We start from the raw sequence: 19,972 nt of genomic DNA on the forward strand, positions 1-19,972 counted from the left end.
GGGTCCTCAGGCCTCCCTCCAAGGCACACCAGGCCTTGGCTATCCACGTGTCCACTCAACTCTGCTCCACACTTTACAGGCAACTGGGTCAGACGATCCTTCTGGGAAATGAAGTTTAGGAGCTGGTCTTGCTCAGGCCCCTACTCTCCACCCCCCTCTCCCCCAGAGGTCTGCACTTCCTGGGCAGACCTTGAACTCAGGGTGCTCCAGTCCCCACACACCAAAAGGGCAGGGTCTCCCTGGGTCCTCTCTGAGCCTCGACTCGCTGTTGCAGCTGCCTCCTGGCCAGCCCACGGTGAGCCAAGATGGGGTGAATCACCCCTCCACGGGGCAGCTGCACCTCGATGCACACCTGCATTCCCCTGGGCAGGCCACGGACAACTCCTGCCATGAGGTACACAGATGGGCCTGCCCTTCATCTCCAGGGCCCCCAGGTCAGCTGATGTTGCCAGAGGAGACTGCACCTGTCCCTTCCCAGCCCAGGCTTCCAGTGGCCCCCGCCCCAGGACTGTCCTGCTCGTGGCCCTGCTGCCTCATTACCCATGACCGAGACGGCAAGCCCCAGCTGACTCTGTCCACACAGCTGCCTTAGTGCTGAGGGGAGAGGGAACATGCAGCCACCGATGGCTGTGGTCCCCCAAGCTGCTCCTCCCTCTGTGGACCTGCGCAGCCCAGAAAGGTACTGATGGTCTTAGGGCAGCATGATCACAAATGGCCATTCCAGGTAGTGTGTTCTCACGCAGAAGGCAGGCATCCAGTCAACCCTGAGGGCTGCCCGAAGCAGGAAGAACAGAGGTCAGCGTGGCACAGGAGATATGCTGCCTCAGATCAGCCACCTTCCTCCTGGACTCAGCCGCCAGCAGGGATGTGGCTCACCCTGTGGTTAGGCCAAGCCGGGCCCAGGCAGGATCCCGACTGGGGTTCTGCCTCCAACAGCACCCATGCTAGGCATCCCCCAGCCTGCGGCAAGGCCACTGAGGGCACCAGGTGAGCAGGGGGTGCACCAGGTAAGCACAAGGCCTTGGGACAGGCCTCGAGGGTCAGGGGTGTTTGGGCTCATTTTTCTGTTTCATTTGACCCCATAAGGGCAAAATTCTGCCATATTTAACATTTGGCCAACTGTGGAAGAAAACAAACTCTTGAAGCAGGCTGTGCCTTGGGGTACTGCCCTGGAAGCCTTGCTCTCCAACTCCCTCTGCGGGGGCACAGTGGCCTAAAAAGGGGGCTGCCACCTCTTCTCCCATGGTGTGGCCCAGCCCAGGCCTGGCCAGCCCCACCTGAAGCTCCTACCCGGCCTTGCTCCTGCTGCCCCTTGGGCTGCACCCAAGCCCCCTCCCCTCCCGCACCCCTGCTGGCCCCTCCCCTCCCTGCTCTGAGAGCAGCCCATGTCCCGCACTTCCTGAGCCGCAGTCCCCCAGTGGCCCTGGCTCCCACTCCTGCTCTGCTCTGGGGCTCTGCCCCGCACATCCCATGGGATTCTAGGAATGCTGGGGTACTATTGCCTTCTACCTTTCTCGGCCTGGGGAGGGAGATCCACGGGCACCAGGTGGACCTGTCGGAGCTCTGGGCAGGGCAGTGTTTGGGGTGGGCCGTCCAGCATGGGGACTGGAGGTCAGCCTGTGCTGTGCGGTGATGACGTGCTCACAGACAGTGGAGGAGCGCTGCTCACTGTGTGGCCCGCCCCAGGGAAGGGGCTGGGGGGCATCAGGCTAGGACGTGACGCTCTTCAAAACCTGTGCCAACCCACGGCTGGAGCTGAGACTTGGCCCCTGAGTTAGGGAGAGACCTCGTCCCCTAGGGGACGAGATGGAAGCAAGATGATGACTGTGCCCCTGAGTCACTGCGGGCTTCAGTGCTTTGGGAGAACCCAAAGCTGGATGCTGGGAGGACTAGGAAGAGCCATATGTGCCCCAAGGCCTTGGGAGGCTGCCCCTGCTCAGCTTCTCCTCCCTCCTGTTGGACTGGGATGCACCTGCCCCAGCTGCCTCGGAGGCAAGAGTGTCCTCGAATGCCCTGCAACTGCTTGCCAACTGCCAGCGCCAATCATCAGGAAGGCCTTAGACACACTCTCTTCAAGAAACTTGTAAAAATGGTGGAGATGGTCACCTTCTGTCAAACTCAAAGGCTGGTATCAAGTCTATGAAGCCCAGGAGGCCTAGGAGGGAGCCACCCGCCACCTCTCCTCCACCTCCTTCTCTGCTGCCCCCCCTGCACTGCCCCTCCCTGCACCGCCTGCCTCCCCTGCTCTCCAGTCCCCCTCCCGGATTCCTCAGAGCAGCCGCCTCACCCTGGCTGGCACCGGGGTTTAGCCGGGATGCAGCTCTCAGCTGCTCGCTGGATGCAGGGAGCTGCGCTGCTCCAGCCCCTCCCCTGGACCAGCCATGGCCACACCCTGGAACCAGCACCGACATACTGACATCCCCTGCCTGGCCCTCTGGTTGGGGGCAGGAGACACACTTGCCTGACCCGTCCTTCATCCCCATGGGGGACGGTGTCAGCACACAGCAGAAGCTCAGGGAGCACGTGGGGCGGACTTGCTCAGGTCGCACAGCAGGTTGTAGTACGTGGTGTCTGGAGCCTGCTAATTAGCACTGGAGGCGGGAGGCGAAGGCACAGGGCTGGAGAGATGGGGTCCGGTGAGCTGAGAAAGTAGTGCTTAGCCTGTGAGCAAAGTGGGCGTCCTGCTCAAGCTCTGTCGACCCAAGCATGTGGGCTGGGGCCCGGTGGTCACCGCAGGAGCCCAACACCACTGTCCCACCCCCTAAGGGGTGGCAGCTCCTGAGAAGGCTCCGAGGAGCTGGGAGGTTGCCTCTGCTTGCAGCAGAGGAGGAGCAGGGGCCTGGACCGAGGTGGGAGGGGGCTGCGCCCTCCCACCCCCTGGCTTGACCCCACTCAGGGCTCACTCTGCCCTCAGCTCCTTTTGAGGGACCAAGAATCCAAGTGGTACTTTGTCTTTGTCCTGACCCCTCCTCTCCTTCCTGGCTCTGGCTGCCAGGGAGCCTTTTCCTCATGTGATTTCTGGTTTTTCACATAAAAATTTAAGCGTCCTGAGGTGGACATTTGCGTTCCAGAACCATCACTGCCTCGGGGGGCTTGGGTGCTGCCTCCTCCCCTCAGCTCACGTGGTCTCCCTCAGTGTGTGCTGGGTGGGCTCCACTGGCTTCCTGGAAATCCACCTCATGACCTCACCTGTCCCTAGGCCCTGCCAGAGCCCTCCTCCAACACCATACTGGAGTCTGGGGATGCAGACCAGCCCCAAGCAGGGCCTATCTGTCAGGCACGGTCCTAAGTGTGCCCTTGTGCCAGTGAACCCCCAGATCACCCAGCAAGTGGGTGATGGGTCATCTGGTGGCACAGGGAAAGCAAGGCACCAGGCCAGTTGCTCAGCTGGCATGACAGCCACCTGGCTCCTGTGTCCTGTGCAGTCACTGGACAGGCGAAGTGTCATCCTGCTGTCCTGACCACTCCCTAGAGAGCTCCATGAAGGTCTGCAAACGACTGCAACTCACCATGACGGGCCCCACCGGAGCCGCGGATGACAGACTCCAGGGTGTCAGGCCCCTCGTGCCGAGGGGACCAGCGCCGACTGAAGTAGCAGCAGCAGCTGCGGAAGGCGGAACAGGCTCTGCCCATGGCCGACCGGAGGGAAGGGGCAGTCTGAGGGAGGTGGAGCGGCCTAGAAGAGGGGCGCGGGGGCCGTGGGAAGCAGGTTGGGTCAGCAGGTCCAGAATCCCCATGGTGAGAAAGGCTTAGACTCCAAGACCATCTGGTTTCATAAAGGCTCCAGGAAGCACCCTCAGCGCTTTCTGTGACAGTGCCCAGAGGCTGCTCTCTGGTCACCATGAAAGGCCCTGCAAGAAGCGTGAGCTGCCCACACTAAGAGGGGGAAACAGCAAGGGTTTACCAGTGAAGCACCGGGCTGCTGTGGAATTCAGGAACTGTGGGCCAGGAACCTAGGTGCAGCTACCACCCCGTTTGCCTTGATCGCCGCAGTCCTGCTTGACCTATGCCCTGGGGGAGCGGGCTGGCCCTGTGGTCTGCCACCACGGCTGCATAGTCCTGCTGGGATCGCATCCAGCGTGAAATTGTCCAGTAGGTCAGTCCCCACGCATCCAGTCAGTGCTGTATGTGTATAGAAGAAGGACCTGGCCTCTCGTGGCCATTGAGGAAACAGACTGACCCAAACTAAGTCCAGAGTATAGGATGGGTGTGAGGGGCCAGGCAGCTGGCATAACAGATGGCAGAGGGCTCTCTGACGCATGGCCTTTAGAAGGTAGGGGCCCAGGGGAGTGGGGGGATGGGCTTGATGGAAGCTTGACCTGGATAGAGGCCCTGCCTGGACAAGTCTGGCCTGGGCACACAGGCTGCAAGCGCCCCTGCCCAGCAGAGGGACTGCACCCGGGAGAGCTAGGCCCCGAAGAAGTGCTGCGCCTGGGGAGGGCCAGGCCCAGCGGAGGTGCTGCATGAGGGGGGTTGGTGTCCAGGCCCAGTGGAGGTGCTGCCCCTTTCAGAAGCTATCTGAAACCACCCAGCTAACAAAGTACTTTTACCCAAAATATAGAAAGAATGGCCCAAATCAGTAGTAATTAAGCACACAATCAACCATCACCTTAACATCAAACGCAGACTTCACCATGACCCGTGAGCCTATGGACCTGCTCGCATTTGTGCTGTGTCCACATTTGGGGCAAGGGGCAGGGGAGGGTCATTCGCTGTGGGGGTCAATGACAGTGCTGCCCTGAAGTCAGCAGGTGGCATCACACAAAGTCGGGCACACACTTGCCACAGGACCCAGCAGTCGACCTCCAAGGGCATGGGCAGAGTCAGACGCGGGTCCACACATGTGGTCACTGGTCACCAGGCACTGCGTGGCTGGCTGCCATGTGCCAGCAACACTGTGGACAAAAACAGGCATGGCGAGCTCTGCCCTGCAGGTCAGCCTGATAGCTGCTGCTGGAAGTGACGCATCCTTTCTCACAGGGACCTACAGGCTGGCGCTGGACAGCTCTCTGCATGTCACCAAGCCCCAGGAGCAACGTGGACTCCCTTTAGTGGGAAGGGACACGCAAGCTGGTGCATCCCCATGGTGGAGTGCAAGGCGAGGAGGTGGCAGGGTCTGGGCACAGTCGCCCAAAATGTCTCAGACACAGTCGCGTGAGCCTCCCGAGGGCAACACTGTGGGCACTGGGGCTGGGGACCTTGGTGAACTGTCTGCACCCACGGGGGCCAGGGCATGTGACCAAGCAGTGAGTCCTAACCCTGCTGGGCGGCGAGCCCGGATTCCGCCCGTCAGCCCCTGCCCACTTAGGCTTCCTGCAGAGAGGCCCAGAATGCTCCCTCTCTGGACCCACAGGTCCCACAGTTGGGTGGGAGCTGTCTGCTTGTGCAGCTGTCCCCTCTCATTTCAGGGAGACTGGGGATCACAGAGAAGCACCAGCACATGCTGGGACACCTGCCAGGTGGGTCTCGGGAGGGTGCGAGGAAGGTTGAGTGCCCCACACCCAGAACCGGGCCTGGGCTGCCAGGGGAAGACACACAGCTGCGGCCCCCACAGCACAAGGCAAGCTGGACACAGCCTGAATGGTGAGCAGAGCAGGGCAGGCACAGAGCCCAGTGTGTGGTCCCTCACTGGTTGTGGGGAGAGGACGTCAGTGACCTGTGGGCATCAAGGACACCTGCAGCACAGCAGCCCCCTGGTCCTCAGTGCTGTGGGTGCCTGGGTGAGGTGTTGTCAGTGCAAGGGCGCTCGGCCAGAGAGAGACGTGGGTCCTGCTGGCCCCAGCCCCAAGGCGCTGCCCCTCTACGCACCTGCCTTTTTTGGGTTGGGACGGGGAACAAGCAGCCCCGTGTGATGTGGCCAGGAGGGCAGAGCCTGAAAGGAGGAACCAGCCTGCAGAGTCCCCACTGACTTTATTTCACTGGAAGTCTCAGGGGAAGATGGCCCTCAGCAGGGTGCGGACAGGACCAGGTGTGCAGAGTCTCCCCTCACCCACAAGGCAGGAAGCAAAGCGAGTGGGCCGCAGCTGGCGCCCGACACTCCCAGCCACCACGGCCACCCTCCGGAGGAGGACGGGTGCCGCTGGCAGAAGCTCCTCCGCACCCCAGAAGGGCTCCTGTGAGAAGGCAAGGTTGGGCTCCCAGGGCGGGAGCCGCCTGGAAAGGACTCACTCCAACAGCGGCCAGTGTCGGAGACTGTGAGAGGAAGGACAGAGAGGGCCGGGCGCTAGAGCAGTATGTGGTATTTCAGCGCCCTGGGGACCCTGTTGATGACCAGCCTGCCATCGTAGCTCAGGGAGGCAAACAGCCACGGGTCAGCTGAGGACCAGTCCACAGCGTACACACTGTCCTCATGCTCCTCGTACGTGGCGATGACGTTGTCCTGCAGGGGCTCCTTGCTTCTGCAACCCAACAGAGAAGAGCTGTGAGCCAGGCCCAAGGGCAGCAGAGGACAGGAGGGATCCCATAGGGAGCCGGTCTCTCATCCAAACCACGGGAAGCCCACACGGCCTGGCTGAGCCCAGTGTGTGGTCCCTCACTGGTTGTGGGGAGAGGACGTCAGTGACCTGTGGGCATCAAGGACACCTGCAGCACAGCAGCCCCCTGGTCCTCAGTGCTGTGGGTGCCTGGGTGAGGTGCTGTCAGTGCAAGGGTCTCCTGGCTCAGAGCAGTGCTGGGGAAGCGGTCCCCATGACTGAGGAGAGCGTGGCATCAGATCTCCAGGAACTGAGCTGGGAGCATCTGCCCTACTCCCCTGCTGCAGAGAGGTCAGGCAGCACGAGGGCCCTGCCAGCGTCCCTGAGCAGAGGGTGTCGTGTGCCAAACAGCAGACCACCTCTGCACCTCCTTGGAGGAGAGTCAGCTCAGGCCTAGAGGCCTGCCCAACAATCTCATGCTAGGATGACGGGTGGGGTCAGCACCTGCAGGCATGAGCAGCAGGGGCCTCCGGCCTGTGCTCACGGAGGGCCGGCAGCAGGCACAGGTGCTTGGCGCTCTCCTTCCCACCACCACAGGAAGTCCCCTCCACTCATACCCTAGTCCAGGGCCTGTCTGTCTCTCAGCAATACTTTATCCCACAACGAGACAAACCTAGGACCCCAAAGCCCCCACTCTGGAAGTAGGCTTTGAGAGGCTGTGGGTATCCCTAAGCTCTGGCCTTCCCAGATAATGGACTTTCCAATGGTCAACAGACATGTTGTGACAAACACCAAGTATAACCCCCCACAGGGACTTCTCTCTCCTTGATTTAAAGGCATCAAGATGGAGGGAGGGTACCTGCCGACCACAAGTGCTTCCTCCCTGAAGCTGCTCACACACTGGTCACATGTGTGAGTAGCTCACACATTGGTCACATGGCCTACTGAGGGGACAATCAGCTTTCCCCAACAGAGAGGACATGTGAATGGCTGCAGACAGCCTGGGAGGAAGCCAAATCCACATGTCCAAGTCCTCATGGCACATGGCAAAGGAGGGGTTGGAACCAGGCGCGTGCTCACAAGTCCTTTCGCTGGCCCTGTTTCTAATATTTGATTGACAGACAGCATTGCCCATAGCCACTGGTTTTATTCCAGAACCTCCTCCTCTGGAGTCGGAGGCATGGGCCTCTGTGGTTGCTAGGCCTTGCTCCACTGATCTGGAGGGAGAGGGAGGCTGTTGCAGGTGGAAAGGGACCTACACAGACTGGAGAAAGGAGCAGCATGCTTGGCTCACACTGGGAGCCCTGCTGTCACTAGCTACGAGTGACCCTAGGGGACAAGTCACAAGGGATGTGAGCCCTGGGACAGGGGGCTGCCCTAGCCGTCTCCCAGCCACAGGGCAATGGAGCGCTGATACGCGCGCACAACTTCCCCATTGTGAACAACACCCGGGGACAACCAGGACCTAGCTTTGTGCCCCAGAGGTGTGTCTGGACTCCAGCCCGACACGGGCTGAGGGTGGAGAGCACACAGTCCATGCTCGAGTCTCCACAGCGAGCACCCGGAGGCCCGGGAACACCAGGTCACATCACTGCCATGCTCACTCCTGGAGAGCATCAAATTCATTCAGGTTTTGTAGGTGGCATTCGTGAAGAACACAGGAAGATATGCCCTGGGGCACATTCTAACACCACCACAGAGCTGTCTCGGGGCCAGGTACCCTGGAATTCATCCTGCACTGCTGGGAAGACGGGGTACCTTAACCATGCACAGGGCACTTTCCATGGAAGCTCCCAGACCCAGGACTGCGTGTGCGCACAGACAAGAGCCGCCCTGCAGTCAGTGGTCCTTACTTCTCATCTGCATGGTGCTCCTCCGGGTCACTGACATCGTCGTCATCCACCAGGTGGCCGAAGGGCTCGGAGGAGATGGACACCATGTTGGACAGGATGACTCTGCTGTCACTGCTGCCGGTGAGAACCAGCTGGTCATGAGAGTGGTTGTAGCGGACGCTCCACACCCTGAAAAGGGCACAGCAGCTGCTGAGCTGTCCTGACTTGATGCCCTCAGAGGCCCTGGCCTGGTGGGGCTGAGTCATGTTGAGTGTCCCTGGGTATCTGACCCCCACCTCCTGGGCTGAAGGCAGGGCTCCTAAGCAGGGGGTTAGGCCTACCATATGCTGCTCTAAAATATTCTCCTAAGTCCTCACAAACAGAGATGAGAAAGACCAAATGTCAGCTTCCCCCTGTGGAGGGAGAGGCTTATTACTCAGGGTTTCAGACAGGCTTTCTACAGATCCCAAACAAAAACCCCCTCCCCAGAAGTGACACATGAATTAGCGACAACCTGTACCATCAAACAAAGCCCTGGGACATCTTTCGGGTAACGCTGGCTGCCATGGGCCCAGGATAAGGGCCTTGGCACCCCCGAGGACCAGGGACAGTGGTGGGGTGTGTCCTCCTGACATAGGCCCTGCAGTATGATGAGCCTGGTCTCTGTGGTGCTGCTCACAGTGGGACGCGGGCCCAGGCACAGAGTGTGACACAGCTGGCATGTGGAGGTGCCCCGTGTGGCAGGCACTCCCTGGCTCTCTGCTCAGGTTGCAGCAAATTATAGGCCATTCACTGAATTTCTCAAAATGGCACATGAGTCCTCTAGGGCTTTAAAATGTTCCCACTGCAGAAACAATATTGCTTCTGACAAGTAATTCACCCACCAGAGACACAGCTGTGGGAGGCAAAGACCCCAGGGCGCCCAGTGCCAGGGCAGGCTCCCTGCGAGGGCCGCCACCCTTCCAGCCCTGTCCTCCACCCTCCTCTGTGCACACACTTCTGAATTTTAAAGGATGGGTTCATGCTGTGTACTATTCCATGTCTTGATCCTTTTACACACTTAGCAGAAAGTACCCAGCATATGGCAAACATTCAAATAATATTTGAGAGAGAACGAATGATCCTGGGCACCCTTCCACATCCATACACATGCAGATATTCCTCATTCTTTCTGACAGCTGCATAATCTCCGCTGCACGGATGTCACCTAATTTACTTAACCAATCCCCTCTGATGGACATTTGGGTCGCTTCCAGTTTTCATGCATTGCAAACAATGCTGTGTGAACATCTGTGCACGTTTACTTTTGCAGATTTGAACCAGCACTGTTCAAGGGAAAACAGGATCCCATGTTTTTCTTCTTTTCCTACGCTTATAAATCACAAACACTCAGATTTGAAATTAGTGCTTCTTTAGGAAAAATAAAACTGGGTTGATTGAATGATTCACAGCAGTACAAACTAAGCTGGTTTGTGCCTCTCCAAATGGTAAAGTAATTAGCAAAATAAATTATACAGTCCCCTTTCCCTCAAGCGGATGCGAGCCACAGTACCAGTGGGAGTGTTCCTCCAGGGTCTTCACCGGCTCCGTGACGTTCCTGGTGTCCCAGAACTTCACCTTGCAGTCATCCCCACAGCTTGCCAGGTAGTACTGCTTATTAGGGTTGAAGTCGAGGTCGCGCACCAGCTGTCCGTGGGCATTCTCGATGCAGTATATCTGGCTGAGAGAGGAAAAAGAATAGCACATGAGAACGTTTAATGGGTGACGGAGAGCTGCCAAGTCGCAGGCACACCTGTCTCCAGGGCCCTCCAAGCCCCCCTGCCAAGGGTACGGCCCTCCCCGCTGCCAGCAGCTGAGCAGGGGAATCTCAGCCTGGGGCGCCTGGGTCCCCTCTACAATCCTCACCTGCACGAGGAGGGCACAGGGCACCAGGAGCCTCTGAGGGCAGAAGGCAGCCAAGTGCCCCAGGGTGTGTTTGTGATCCCCCTGAGCTGGGGAACAATGTGGGCTCACAGCTACCACAGAGGAAGCCTGGTGTCTGGAGGAGAGAGGCTGGGGGACCACATTGCCAGCGAGAGCTGAAGCCGGCCTGTGAAAGGACACCCGGCAAGTTCTGGAAGGATACAAGAGGGAGGAAGGAAAGGAAAGGAAAGGAAACAAATGGCAGTGGAAGAAAGCAAATGTGTGGCTGGTGTTGGGAGCCACGTAGCGAGAGCAGGAAAGCCCTGGGAGGCCTGGAGAGAATCGAGGGAGGTGGGCTGGCCCACACCCCTTGGGATCTCATCACCACATGGCCAGTGGGATCTGCTTGTTCTGAAGGCAGGGACAAGGGAATAGGTGTGAAAGGGCGTGTCCATATAGGAGCGTCCATATAGGAGTGTCCACATAGGAGCGTCCACATATGAGTGTGTGTGCACGTTTACTTTTGTGTGTGTTGTTTATGCAACAGATACATACACACACACACACACACACACACACACACACACACTCCTATACCTGGGCATGCACATGCACAGGGCCCCTACACACGGGTGCCCAGGTACACAAGCACCCCTAACCTGATCCCACACCTCCTGCTGCCGGCTGCCTTCCAGTGAGACTGGACTGGCCCAAGAGGCCTGTGCGCTCGCCCGTGCTGCCCTGCTCTCCCTGTGCACAGCGCTCTGCTGGCTTCCCCATTGGTGGCACGGCAGCCTCTCCTGCCACCTTTGACATCCTCGCTCCCTGTGGCACCAGTGGGGCTACCAGCACCTTGCAACCATGCCTCGCGGGTCAGAGGACAGTCGCTCTTCCCTGCTCCCTGATGCAGACCAGCTCGGCCCCTTCACTCCCACGCTGGCCCTAAGCTGTTTTAAATCTTGAGCTGGTTTTTATATCCAGCACCTTTTCGATATCTTAACATTGTTTTTGTAAAAGTAAGAAACCCCAATCTTTGTGAGTTTTCAGGTGAAACAGACACAGGTATAAAATTAAAAACTGGCACATCCCAGGGAGCTGGTGGGTGATCACAGTGCACTAATTACCAACTGCAGGGCCACGGCATGCTCTAGTGGCAGTGACTTTGACATACAAACATGGCGCATTCTAGAAGAAATGCCACAGGCACCGCGGCAAGATAAAAACTGAAGCCGATATAAAAGAGAGGCTAACAGACAGCAGAATGGCTCCTTGCTGTGTCCCTGCTTCCTGCAGGAGCCACCTCCTGGACAGAGAGGCAGCAGGCGTAGGGAGGTGACAGTGGGGTGCGCCCACTGGGGCCGACTCTAGTTGGGCCCACGTGTCATCTTTCAGTTCCTTGTCAGGTCCTTCGCAGAGCAGTGGGCAGGGGGAGGGGACCACAGGCCATGGAGAGCAGCTCTCGAGGTCTGGCCACAGCTCCCCACCACAGCAGCCCTGGGTGCAGGGATGTGCAAGAACAGGAGCAGCCAGCCTCTGGCCACTTGCAGCCCCTGGGTCTTCAGAGGCCTTGGGACTGAACTTAAAGGTGTGCCCCCCTCCCCGGAAGCAGCACGAGTTACTGCATGACATCCGTCTCTTCAGCGCAGTGATAAATTATGGTGTGCCAAGGGGATAAACTGCATCTTAAAAAAGCTTGTGCAGCTCCTGTTGCCATGGCAACAGACATCCCACCATCACTCCTTTGCCTATCAAAATCACAACTGGAACAGAAAAATCGCTCTTGTTTGTTCCATTAGAACTGCTGGTTGTTGCACATAATTACTTAAATGACAAAATATGACTACCCGACAGGTATGTCTCTTGAAAGCACAGCAGCGGTCAAAGCCAAGTCCTGGAGGGAGGCTGGAGCAGGGCGGCCATCGCCAGCCCTCAGGGGCTCATCGTGAGGCAGAGCACCGTAGCCCCATCACAAAGCCTGGTGGCACCGTGAACTGCACAAGCAGGGACAGCAACCGGGACAGCACAGCCAGCCAAGGCACAGGGCCCCATGCACACACACTCTGGCTTAACTTGGGGAGATGATTTTGTGATTAGCCTGCAAAAATGGCATAAAGACAGACCACGTGCCCCCAAATGCACCTGGCTTCTAATCACCTCTGCCATCCAGGGAAGAGGCAAGGGAGGAAGACACAGGGACAGGCACACGCACCCGTCACTGACCTCATGCTACGCGTGTCCCAGCCTCGGAGGGTGGTGTCGCTGGCTGTGGCCACCTGGGTGCAGTTGTGATGCGGGCTCCAACGCCCCGAGGTGAACTTCAGCTGTCCTTTCCCTTCCAGGGATGCCGAGCTGGCCAGCTGGGAGTGCAGAAAGAGGAGGAGAGAAATCTGAACCCTGTTCAGGAAAACTCAAGAGGGCATCCGATACTCAGGATTTAGGGAAAGTAACCATCTGAACAATTAGGAAGGCTCTCTTTGTCTTCTTCCTTTAAAAGGCATGAATGTTTGAACCTCATTTGGGGGAAAAAACTAGAAAACTGAGCACAGCAAAAAATAGAAAGCATATTAATAGACCTCTATCACAGAGGACCTGCAAATGTGTGATTAAAAGTGAACCAGCTCGAACTTGAACAAAACAACATGGCATCACTCAAACGTCTGGCTTCCCCCAAGACAGACAAGGTAAGTGGAGTCCACAGGAGCAGCTCTGGAGAAACAAAGGGAAACCCCCGACTTAATCAGCTCCCTCTCCATCCTTTCTTGTGAGGACCAAAATGCTCATGCAGAGGCTAAGCATCGACAGACCTGAGACTCATTGGGAACAGTCTCTTGGGGCTGAAGCTTCCTCCGGGCAGAGAGGAGGCAAGACCCAGTTGCAAGACCTGGGGGAAGAGCTTCCTCCCGATCCCACCTCCCATGCACCGGGGACGACATGCACAAAGGACTCACCCTGGCTATACCATTATTTCCATGTGGGGTCTGAGTGGCCTACTCTCACTCACAGTGACTTCTGAGGGTAGAGGCTGCAGGCTGCCTTGGGGGTACGCTCTATCCCACCCCAAGCTGTCCCCAGCGTACACAAGCTCTCCATTGGTTAATTCACCTAAGCGTTCAACAACAGTGCTCGAGAGCCCTCTGAGCAGCCAGGTGGCCAAGCATCCAGGGAGGCAGGCCAGGCTGTGGCAGCCCTGGACAAAGGCCCTGGAGAGGCAGAGAGGCCCAGCGACAGTCCTGGGGACTGATGGGTGTTCATCGAGGGCTTTGTTGAGCAAGGGCAGTGTAAGTGTCCAGACTCAAGAGATGAACAGGCCTGGACTTAGTGCTCGAGCCACGATTTAATCAGAAACCCCAGCACTGGGTAGCAGGTTGGCTAGAGCAAAGGATGGGAAAGACAGGCTCCTAAAGGGACAGAAAGGTCCCCACCTGCCCAAAGCTGAGGACTTAACAGTTCAGACCACACAGGCTAAGACCTCCTTTCCCTCCCAGCTGAGGCCTCCAGCATCCTGGGGTGAGTGGACTGTCCTCTGGGCGCTTCTGAGCCTGTGCCCAACCTTGAAGAAAGAGACTGGAAAGGCTGGAGCACCTAACAGTCCTGGCCTGGTCCTGGGACAGACATGGGGCCACTGAGGGATTCACAGAGCTGGGCCTAGTGGGGAGGGGCAGGTCTGGCCCAGAATGACCATGACTGAGAGCCTGGGGTGAGAGGCCCAAGGGCAGGTGACAGAGACTGGTAGAGCAGGCAGGCAGTAAGGACCCAGCCGAGAACAGGAGGCAGACGTGGCGAGCCCTAGGAGCAGCCACGGCCTCAGACCATGACCTAAGGACGATGAGCAGGGCGCCCCTCCCACCCAGAACTCCTGCTCTGAGGCCCTCTAGGGGAATCTGGGAAAGGGCCCCCACTGCTCACCAGGGAGACGGCCCAGCTGAGAGACCAGCAGCCCTCCAGTGAGACCCTCCCTCACCCTGCAGGACCTGCTCTCTGCTCGGAGCTGTCCTCTTTGTCCCAGGAAATCCTCCCCCAGCCCACTCTCCTGCACATTAAATGAGGAGTCTGAGACTTGGCGACTCATGACCTACACACCATGTGTGACCCATTAACTCTCTCCACAGAAAGCTAAGGGGCTGTTTATGTTCTGTGCAAAACGTGCTCGTCACATCCCTGGAGGGGCCCTGGCAGGCACTGGCGGTGCCAGACCAGGGGCCAAACGGGAGCAGCCGCCAGGGTACAGAGAAGTCCTGGAGGACAGGGAGGCTCAGGCAGCAGGCACGGGGGTGAGGGGGGCAGGGAACACGGGCAGAACTGACAGGAGGACAGCAGGGTCTGGGGCAGGGGCGGGACACCCATGCTGAGATGGCGAGGAAGCGAGAGCCTAGGCAGCAGGTCGCTGTGGTCACTCTCAGGGAGCAGAACATGGAATTCATGGAAATGGACCTGCCGCAATGTGTGCAAAGGTGCAGGGCCAGAGCAGGCGCAGCAGGTGGGGGAGAGCCAGGGTCCCGTGGGATGTCGGGAAGAAGAGCGGGAACAAGGACAGGCAGAGGTCACCCAGCAGTCCTGGGCACTCTCCCTAGCATGCCAGCTGCCCACACAGCAGCTCAGAAACTGAACTCGGACTAGCTTGAGAAAAAGGGAACTCGACTCTAAGAAGCCAGTGTCCAGGGCAGGGTGATGGCTGCAGGTCAGGAACAACCAGCATCAGAGACCACTCCCACTGCCATCTCCGCCCTCTCCACACCTCCCAGTCCCCCTCCCAGCTTCCTCACATCCAAGGGCAGGAGGCAGAGGTACCCAGAGCACCCGTCTTGACATGTCACTGACTAGGCACCCGGGAAGAGCACAGTGAGCCTCAGGGCTCCCCCAGAATTCCTGGAGGATGTCGGCTGGCTCAGCAGGCCAGGGGCCCACTGCGACAGCGGCGGAGAGTGTAGGGGCTGAGAGAGGCGCTCCGCTAGATGGTGGTGGTGTGTCCTGCCCCCTCCCTCTCCCTGTCAGGCTCCACCAGAACCTTTCTTTGTGTGACCTTTGCAGAGAGCAAGCTCAGCTCTCTACAGGCTGAGGCTGCTTGGCAGAGGCCCAGCAGGGACGAGGCAGGAGCTGGGCACAGGTAGCCCTGCAGCAGGGCTGATTCCCAGCTAGAGGGCAGGGGCCCTGGGCAGTGTGACGCCCAGGAGAGTGTCACCATCACCAGCCACACAGGCGGAGGAAGATGGCAGCAATCTCAGTCCTGGGGAGACAGCTGGGGGGAGATGAAAACAGCTCCTTTCCACAGCCACGAGGGGCACAGTGGCCAGAGAGGAAAACCAGAAGCACCAGAAGCCACGCTGCCATGACAGAGACACAGGTGGCCCGGGCTCCTCGACGCCCAGCTGGGCTCAGCTTCAACCTCCACACAAGCAACTTAAACGAAGAGCTCTTTCTGCAGTACCCACCCACCTTTAGGTGGAAAACAAAGGTCAAAATTTTACAGGCGTCATTTCAGTTTTCTGAAGATGAGGTTACCAGGTTACTGATCACCGTTGATGACAACAAACGTTAAAAAGTAATAGATTGAGCTGGGTGCAGAGGCACGCCTATAATCCCAATGGCTTGGGAGGCTGAGGCAGGAGGATCCCAAGTTCAAGGCCAGACTCAGCAATTTGGTGAGAACCTAAGCACCTTAGCAAGACTGTCTCAAAATAAAAATTAAAAATGGCTGGGAATGTGGCTCAGTAGTTAAGCATCCTGGGTTCAATCCCTGTTACAGAAAACAAATGAGTGAAGATAATAACAATAAATAACAAAGCAAGGGATGAAGCAGCAGGACACCCAGGGCTGGCTGCCGTCTGGCTCATCAATCCTGGGTCTCGTCCCTACCCACTGAACGTCTGTTGCACTGCTATGGGGACCAGCAGCTCCGCAGTGAGCTGCACCAGCTGGTTCAGAGTGTCCTGGAGAACAGCAGGTGGCCGCAGCCTCCAGCAAGCACCCAGCGGACCTCACAGGAGTCACCTGTCACGGCACCTCCTCCACTTCTAGCCTGGAGGCCTCAGGAGCCAAAAAGCCAGGCCGAGCAGCCCCTGCTCCAGAGCAGTGGCCCAGCTCCAACGCAGCCAGGACTCTTCCAGACCCAGAAACAATGCGGCACCAGGGGAAGAACCAAACTGCCGGCAAGCAACCATCAGCCACGCAGCCCCCGCCAGTGCTCCCTGAGTGACTCCTCGGCCCACAGTGCCACTCCCCTCACACCGACCGTCTGACCACCGAGGAAAAGTGAGACCAGAGTGGGGGAGCCCAGGGGAGACCAGAGTGGGGGAGCCCAGGACAAACCAGGGTGGGGGAGCCCAGGGGAGACCAGAGTGGGGGAGGCCAGGAGAAACCAGAGTGGGGGAGCCCAGGGGAGATCAGGGTGGGGGAGCCCAGGACAAACCAGGGTGGGGGAGGCCAGGGGAAACCTGGGTGGGGGAGGTCAGGGGAAATCAAGGTAGCGGAGGCCAGGGGAGATCAGGGTGGGGGAGGCCAGGGGAGATCAGGGTGGGGGAGGCCAGGGGAGATCAGGGTGGGGGAGCCCAGGGGAGATCAGGGTGGGGGAGGCCAGGGGAGATCAGGGTGGGGGAGGCCAGGGGAGATCAGGGTGGGGGAGCCCAGGGGAGATCAGGGTGGGGGAGGCCAGGGGAGATCAGGGTGGGGGAGGCCAGGGGAGATCAGGGTGGGGGAGGCCAGGGGAGATCAGGGTGGGGGAGCCCAGGGGAGATCAGAGTGGGGGAGTCCAGGACAAACCAGGGTGGGGGAGTCCAGGGGAAACCAGGGTGGGGGAGGCCAGGGGAAACCAAGGTAGCGGAGGCCAGGGAGAACAATGACAGCATGAGTCCAGAGACTCCAGGCACAAGAGGGTTGGTTAGAACCAACAAGGCCGCAGAGGCTGAGCAGAACTTAAACTGGGGCACAAGGAAGCGAGCCATCCCTGGAGAAGAGGCCTGTGTAACAGAGAGCCCGATGGGGACAGACCTGGCTGGAAGCATGGGCGCTTGGCTAGCCATGAAGCAGGACAGGGAAGCAGGACGTCTAGAAGATGGCCAGCAGCAGAGATGGCTGGAAACCGGGAGGCAGGGGTGGAAGAGGCTGTGGCTGGCGACAGCCAACTCAGCCTCAGGACCCACCCTGACCCTCATGGCCTGAGTGGACCCTCCCCGAACAGCAGCCCCCAGTCAGCATCTGGATGACCAGAGTATGAGGCCTCCTGGACTCTGTCATGCTGACTCCAATGACGCAGGGGGCATGCGGAAGACGCCCAGTGAGACAAGGAACACACATGGTGCTCTCTGTGGCCAGCAGCCAGCAAGTACCCAGGGGCGAGGCCCTTGTCCACCTGGGGGAGCTGCATCCCCCGAGAGCCACGCTGGTAGGCTTGGCAGCAGCCTCTCCTGGACCCAGCGAGTGCTGCATGGAGCACCTGCTGAGCCAGGCCCTATTCCAGATGGAAACAGAGAGGACGACGGTGTGTGCTGTGGCAGCCCCGCACAGCAACAGAGGCATGACCACACAAGCAGGACCAGAGGGGAGGGGGACCAGCAGACAGGGGCAGAGGAGCGCGACCAGGAGCACAGCATGCCCACAGCGGCTCCCGAGTTCTTGCTGGTCAAGATGGAGGACACCACAGGCCAGAGGAGAAGGTGAGCATTACTGCTCCTTGCTGGAGGGTAGGGAAGGTGCAGCAGGCTGTGGTGCCCAGAGCCTAACATGCAGGTGCCTCCCAGGAGCCTGACCACATGGTAGAAGCGGCTTTCTCACTCACAGCTGTGGCCGGCCACCCTGACCCCCGCTTCCACCCTCGGGCCTGAGATGGCTAAGGCAAGCATGATGGACTTGTTCCCTTCACAGTGATTAGCTGAGGCACGAGGTGGACAGTGTCTGGCAGCTGATAAAAGTCACCTCCAAGAAAGGATCTCCTAACAAAGAGTTGCCCAGAAGCTGGCTTTCTCTTCACTGGTGTTGTGGAAGACTGGAGGTGAGGGTTAGAACGGCTGCAGTCACCTTGCAGCCATGACAAGTGGCAGTGATGTGCACATGACAGAGCAGAAGCAGCAAAGCACTGAGGACACTGCTCAGAGTGTGCATCCACCAGTCCTGGAGCTGCGGTACCTCAATGCTTCTGGCCACATAAGATGCTAAAACCTCCTGGGCTGGGTGTGGCTCAGTGGTAGAGCACTTACCTAGCATGTGTGAGGCACTGGGTTGGATCCTCAGCACTGCATAAAAATAAATAAAATCATTATGTCTATCTACAACTAAAAAAATAAAACTAAACAAGTAAAACTTCCTCTTCACTTGAGCCATTTCTCACGGTTTGCAGCCAAATGCACCCTAAGTGCCGACTTACAAGGCCACCTGAAAGAGCACCTCTGACATGCACAGGCACCCTCCTTCCCCGTCTCAGGCTGGGGGCTCTGGCCCCTGTGCCTCGTGCACAGAGGAGACACCTGAGCGTCCACCCTGCAGGGTGGGAGGATTAAGCTAGGTAGCAGACATCAAGGGCCCAAGGAGCACGTGTCATGTGCATGCCCCAGACGTTTCTGCTGACTCGATAAACCAACACCAAGGAGCCCTCCGAGGAGCTCTGAGCGGTCCTGGGGCAAGGGACGTGGAGAAGGCAGACACTGTCCTTTGGAGCACACAGTCTGAAGGTGGTGATAGAATTCACTGGAGAGTCCCTGAGGCACGCTGCACCTTCAGGACACGAAAGCAAAAGAGGCAGAGCATCTGGCAAGAGCTGGGGTCACACAGCAGGGTGCTGCTGCCAGGGCTCCTGCTTCAAAGCCAGTAGCACTTGGGACCTGGGGAAAGGACAGAGGTGGTACCACGCCAGGATCATGTGGCCCAAGGTCACTGAAGTGCGGCACTGCACATTGGCTAACACAGGACACACAGAACCCAGGGAGCTGGGTGGCCCACACAACAAGGGCACTACCCCAAGAAAGTCGGGTGCTAGCCTTACAGAGCCAGCCGGCAGAGGGCCTGGAGAGGCCTCCTGGGCCCACAGGTGCTCTGTGACAGCAGGGAGCGTGGTGTCCTTTCCATTCACTTTCAATTTATTTCTAAAAGGACTCTCCTTGTAGGAGGATCAGAAATAACGGGGGCTTTGTTTGTTCTTCCCTTTGCTACACCAAAATCCAACCTGCTTCTGAAAACAATTCTATCCCAGGTCCAGAAATGTGGCAGGATCTTGATTCTACACTCTCAAAACACAGAGATTCATACATTTTACCAAGGTGACTGGAATATAAAAAAGGCACAAGTGACCTATTGGAGAGATGGACCTAATTATAGTCAATCCTTTGGAAAGGAGAGAGAGATCTTTCATGAAGAACGGGAAGATTTAAGAAACTTGGAGTACAGCCATGTATGATGTACCCTTTATTCCTGAGTATCATCACCCCTTGCTGACTTCGGGGACAGCCATTTAGTCATGAAGTATCACTGCCAGCTTTTGGTACCTCAATCTCTTGCTCTGTCCTTCTTTTCTTTGTGTGACCATCAGCAATCCAGCTTTGGAGGTCGTGTGTTACAGCCACTCTGTCCACGTACCCCCATACTCTGGAATCCATCACCCATCCATCCACCCACCCACCATCCACCCGTCTGTCTGTCCACCCCCCACCCCAGGCAACCTCCCAGGGTCCTCCTGATGAGGGACGGCAGAAACAGTCTTGTGCTGTGAAGCAAGCCCTCCGTGCAGTGCTGGCCCCAGGAGCTCTTGCTGCCTTCCGACCCTCTGTCCCAGGCCCTCTGTGCCCTTCACCTTGGCCTCCGGCCCATATCTGTCCCAGACTGTTCTGGCAAAACTACACT

The 19,972-nt window shown here is 58.2% G+C and overlaps 1 protein-coding gene across 1 annotated transcript in view; it reads right to left on the reverse strand.

Moving 5' to 3' along the window:
• Positions 1-5,893: 5,893 nt before the first annotated feature.
• Positions 5,894-19,972, reverse strand: part of Eipr1 (EARP complex and GARP complex interacting protein 1) — a 114,236-nt gene continuing 100,157 nt past the window's right edge. The window contains exons 6-9 of the mRNA XM_027937777.2: positions 12,368-12,504; positions 9,798-9,965; positions 8,267-8,434; positions 5,894-6,398 (exon numbers count right to left, since the gene is read on the reverse strand). Coding sequence (XP_027793578.1) covers positions 6,224-6,398; positions 8,267-8,434; positions 9,798-9,965; positions 12,368-12,504 — 648 coding nt within the window. The 3' untranslated portion in view covers positions 5,894-6,223. The remainder of the gene's footprint in view (positions 6,399-8,266; positions 8,435-9,797; positions 9,966-12,367; positions 12,505-19,972) is intronic.

The sequence above is a fragment of the Marmota flaviventris genome, chromosome 14, assembly GCF_047511675.1.
Source record: "Marmota flaviventris isolate mMarFla1 chromosome 14, mMarFla1.hap1, whole genome shotgun sequence".
NCBI lineage: Eukaryota > Metazoa > Chordata > Mammalia > Rodentia > Sciuridae > Marmota > Marmota flaviventris.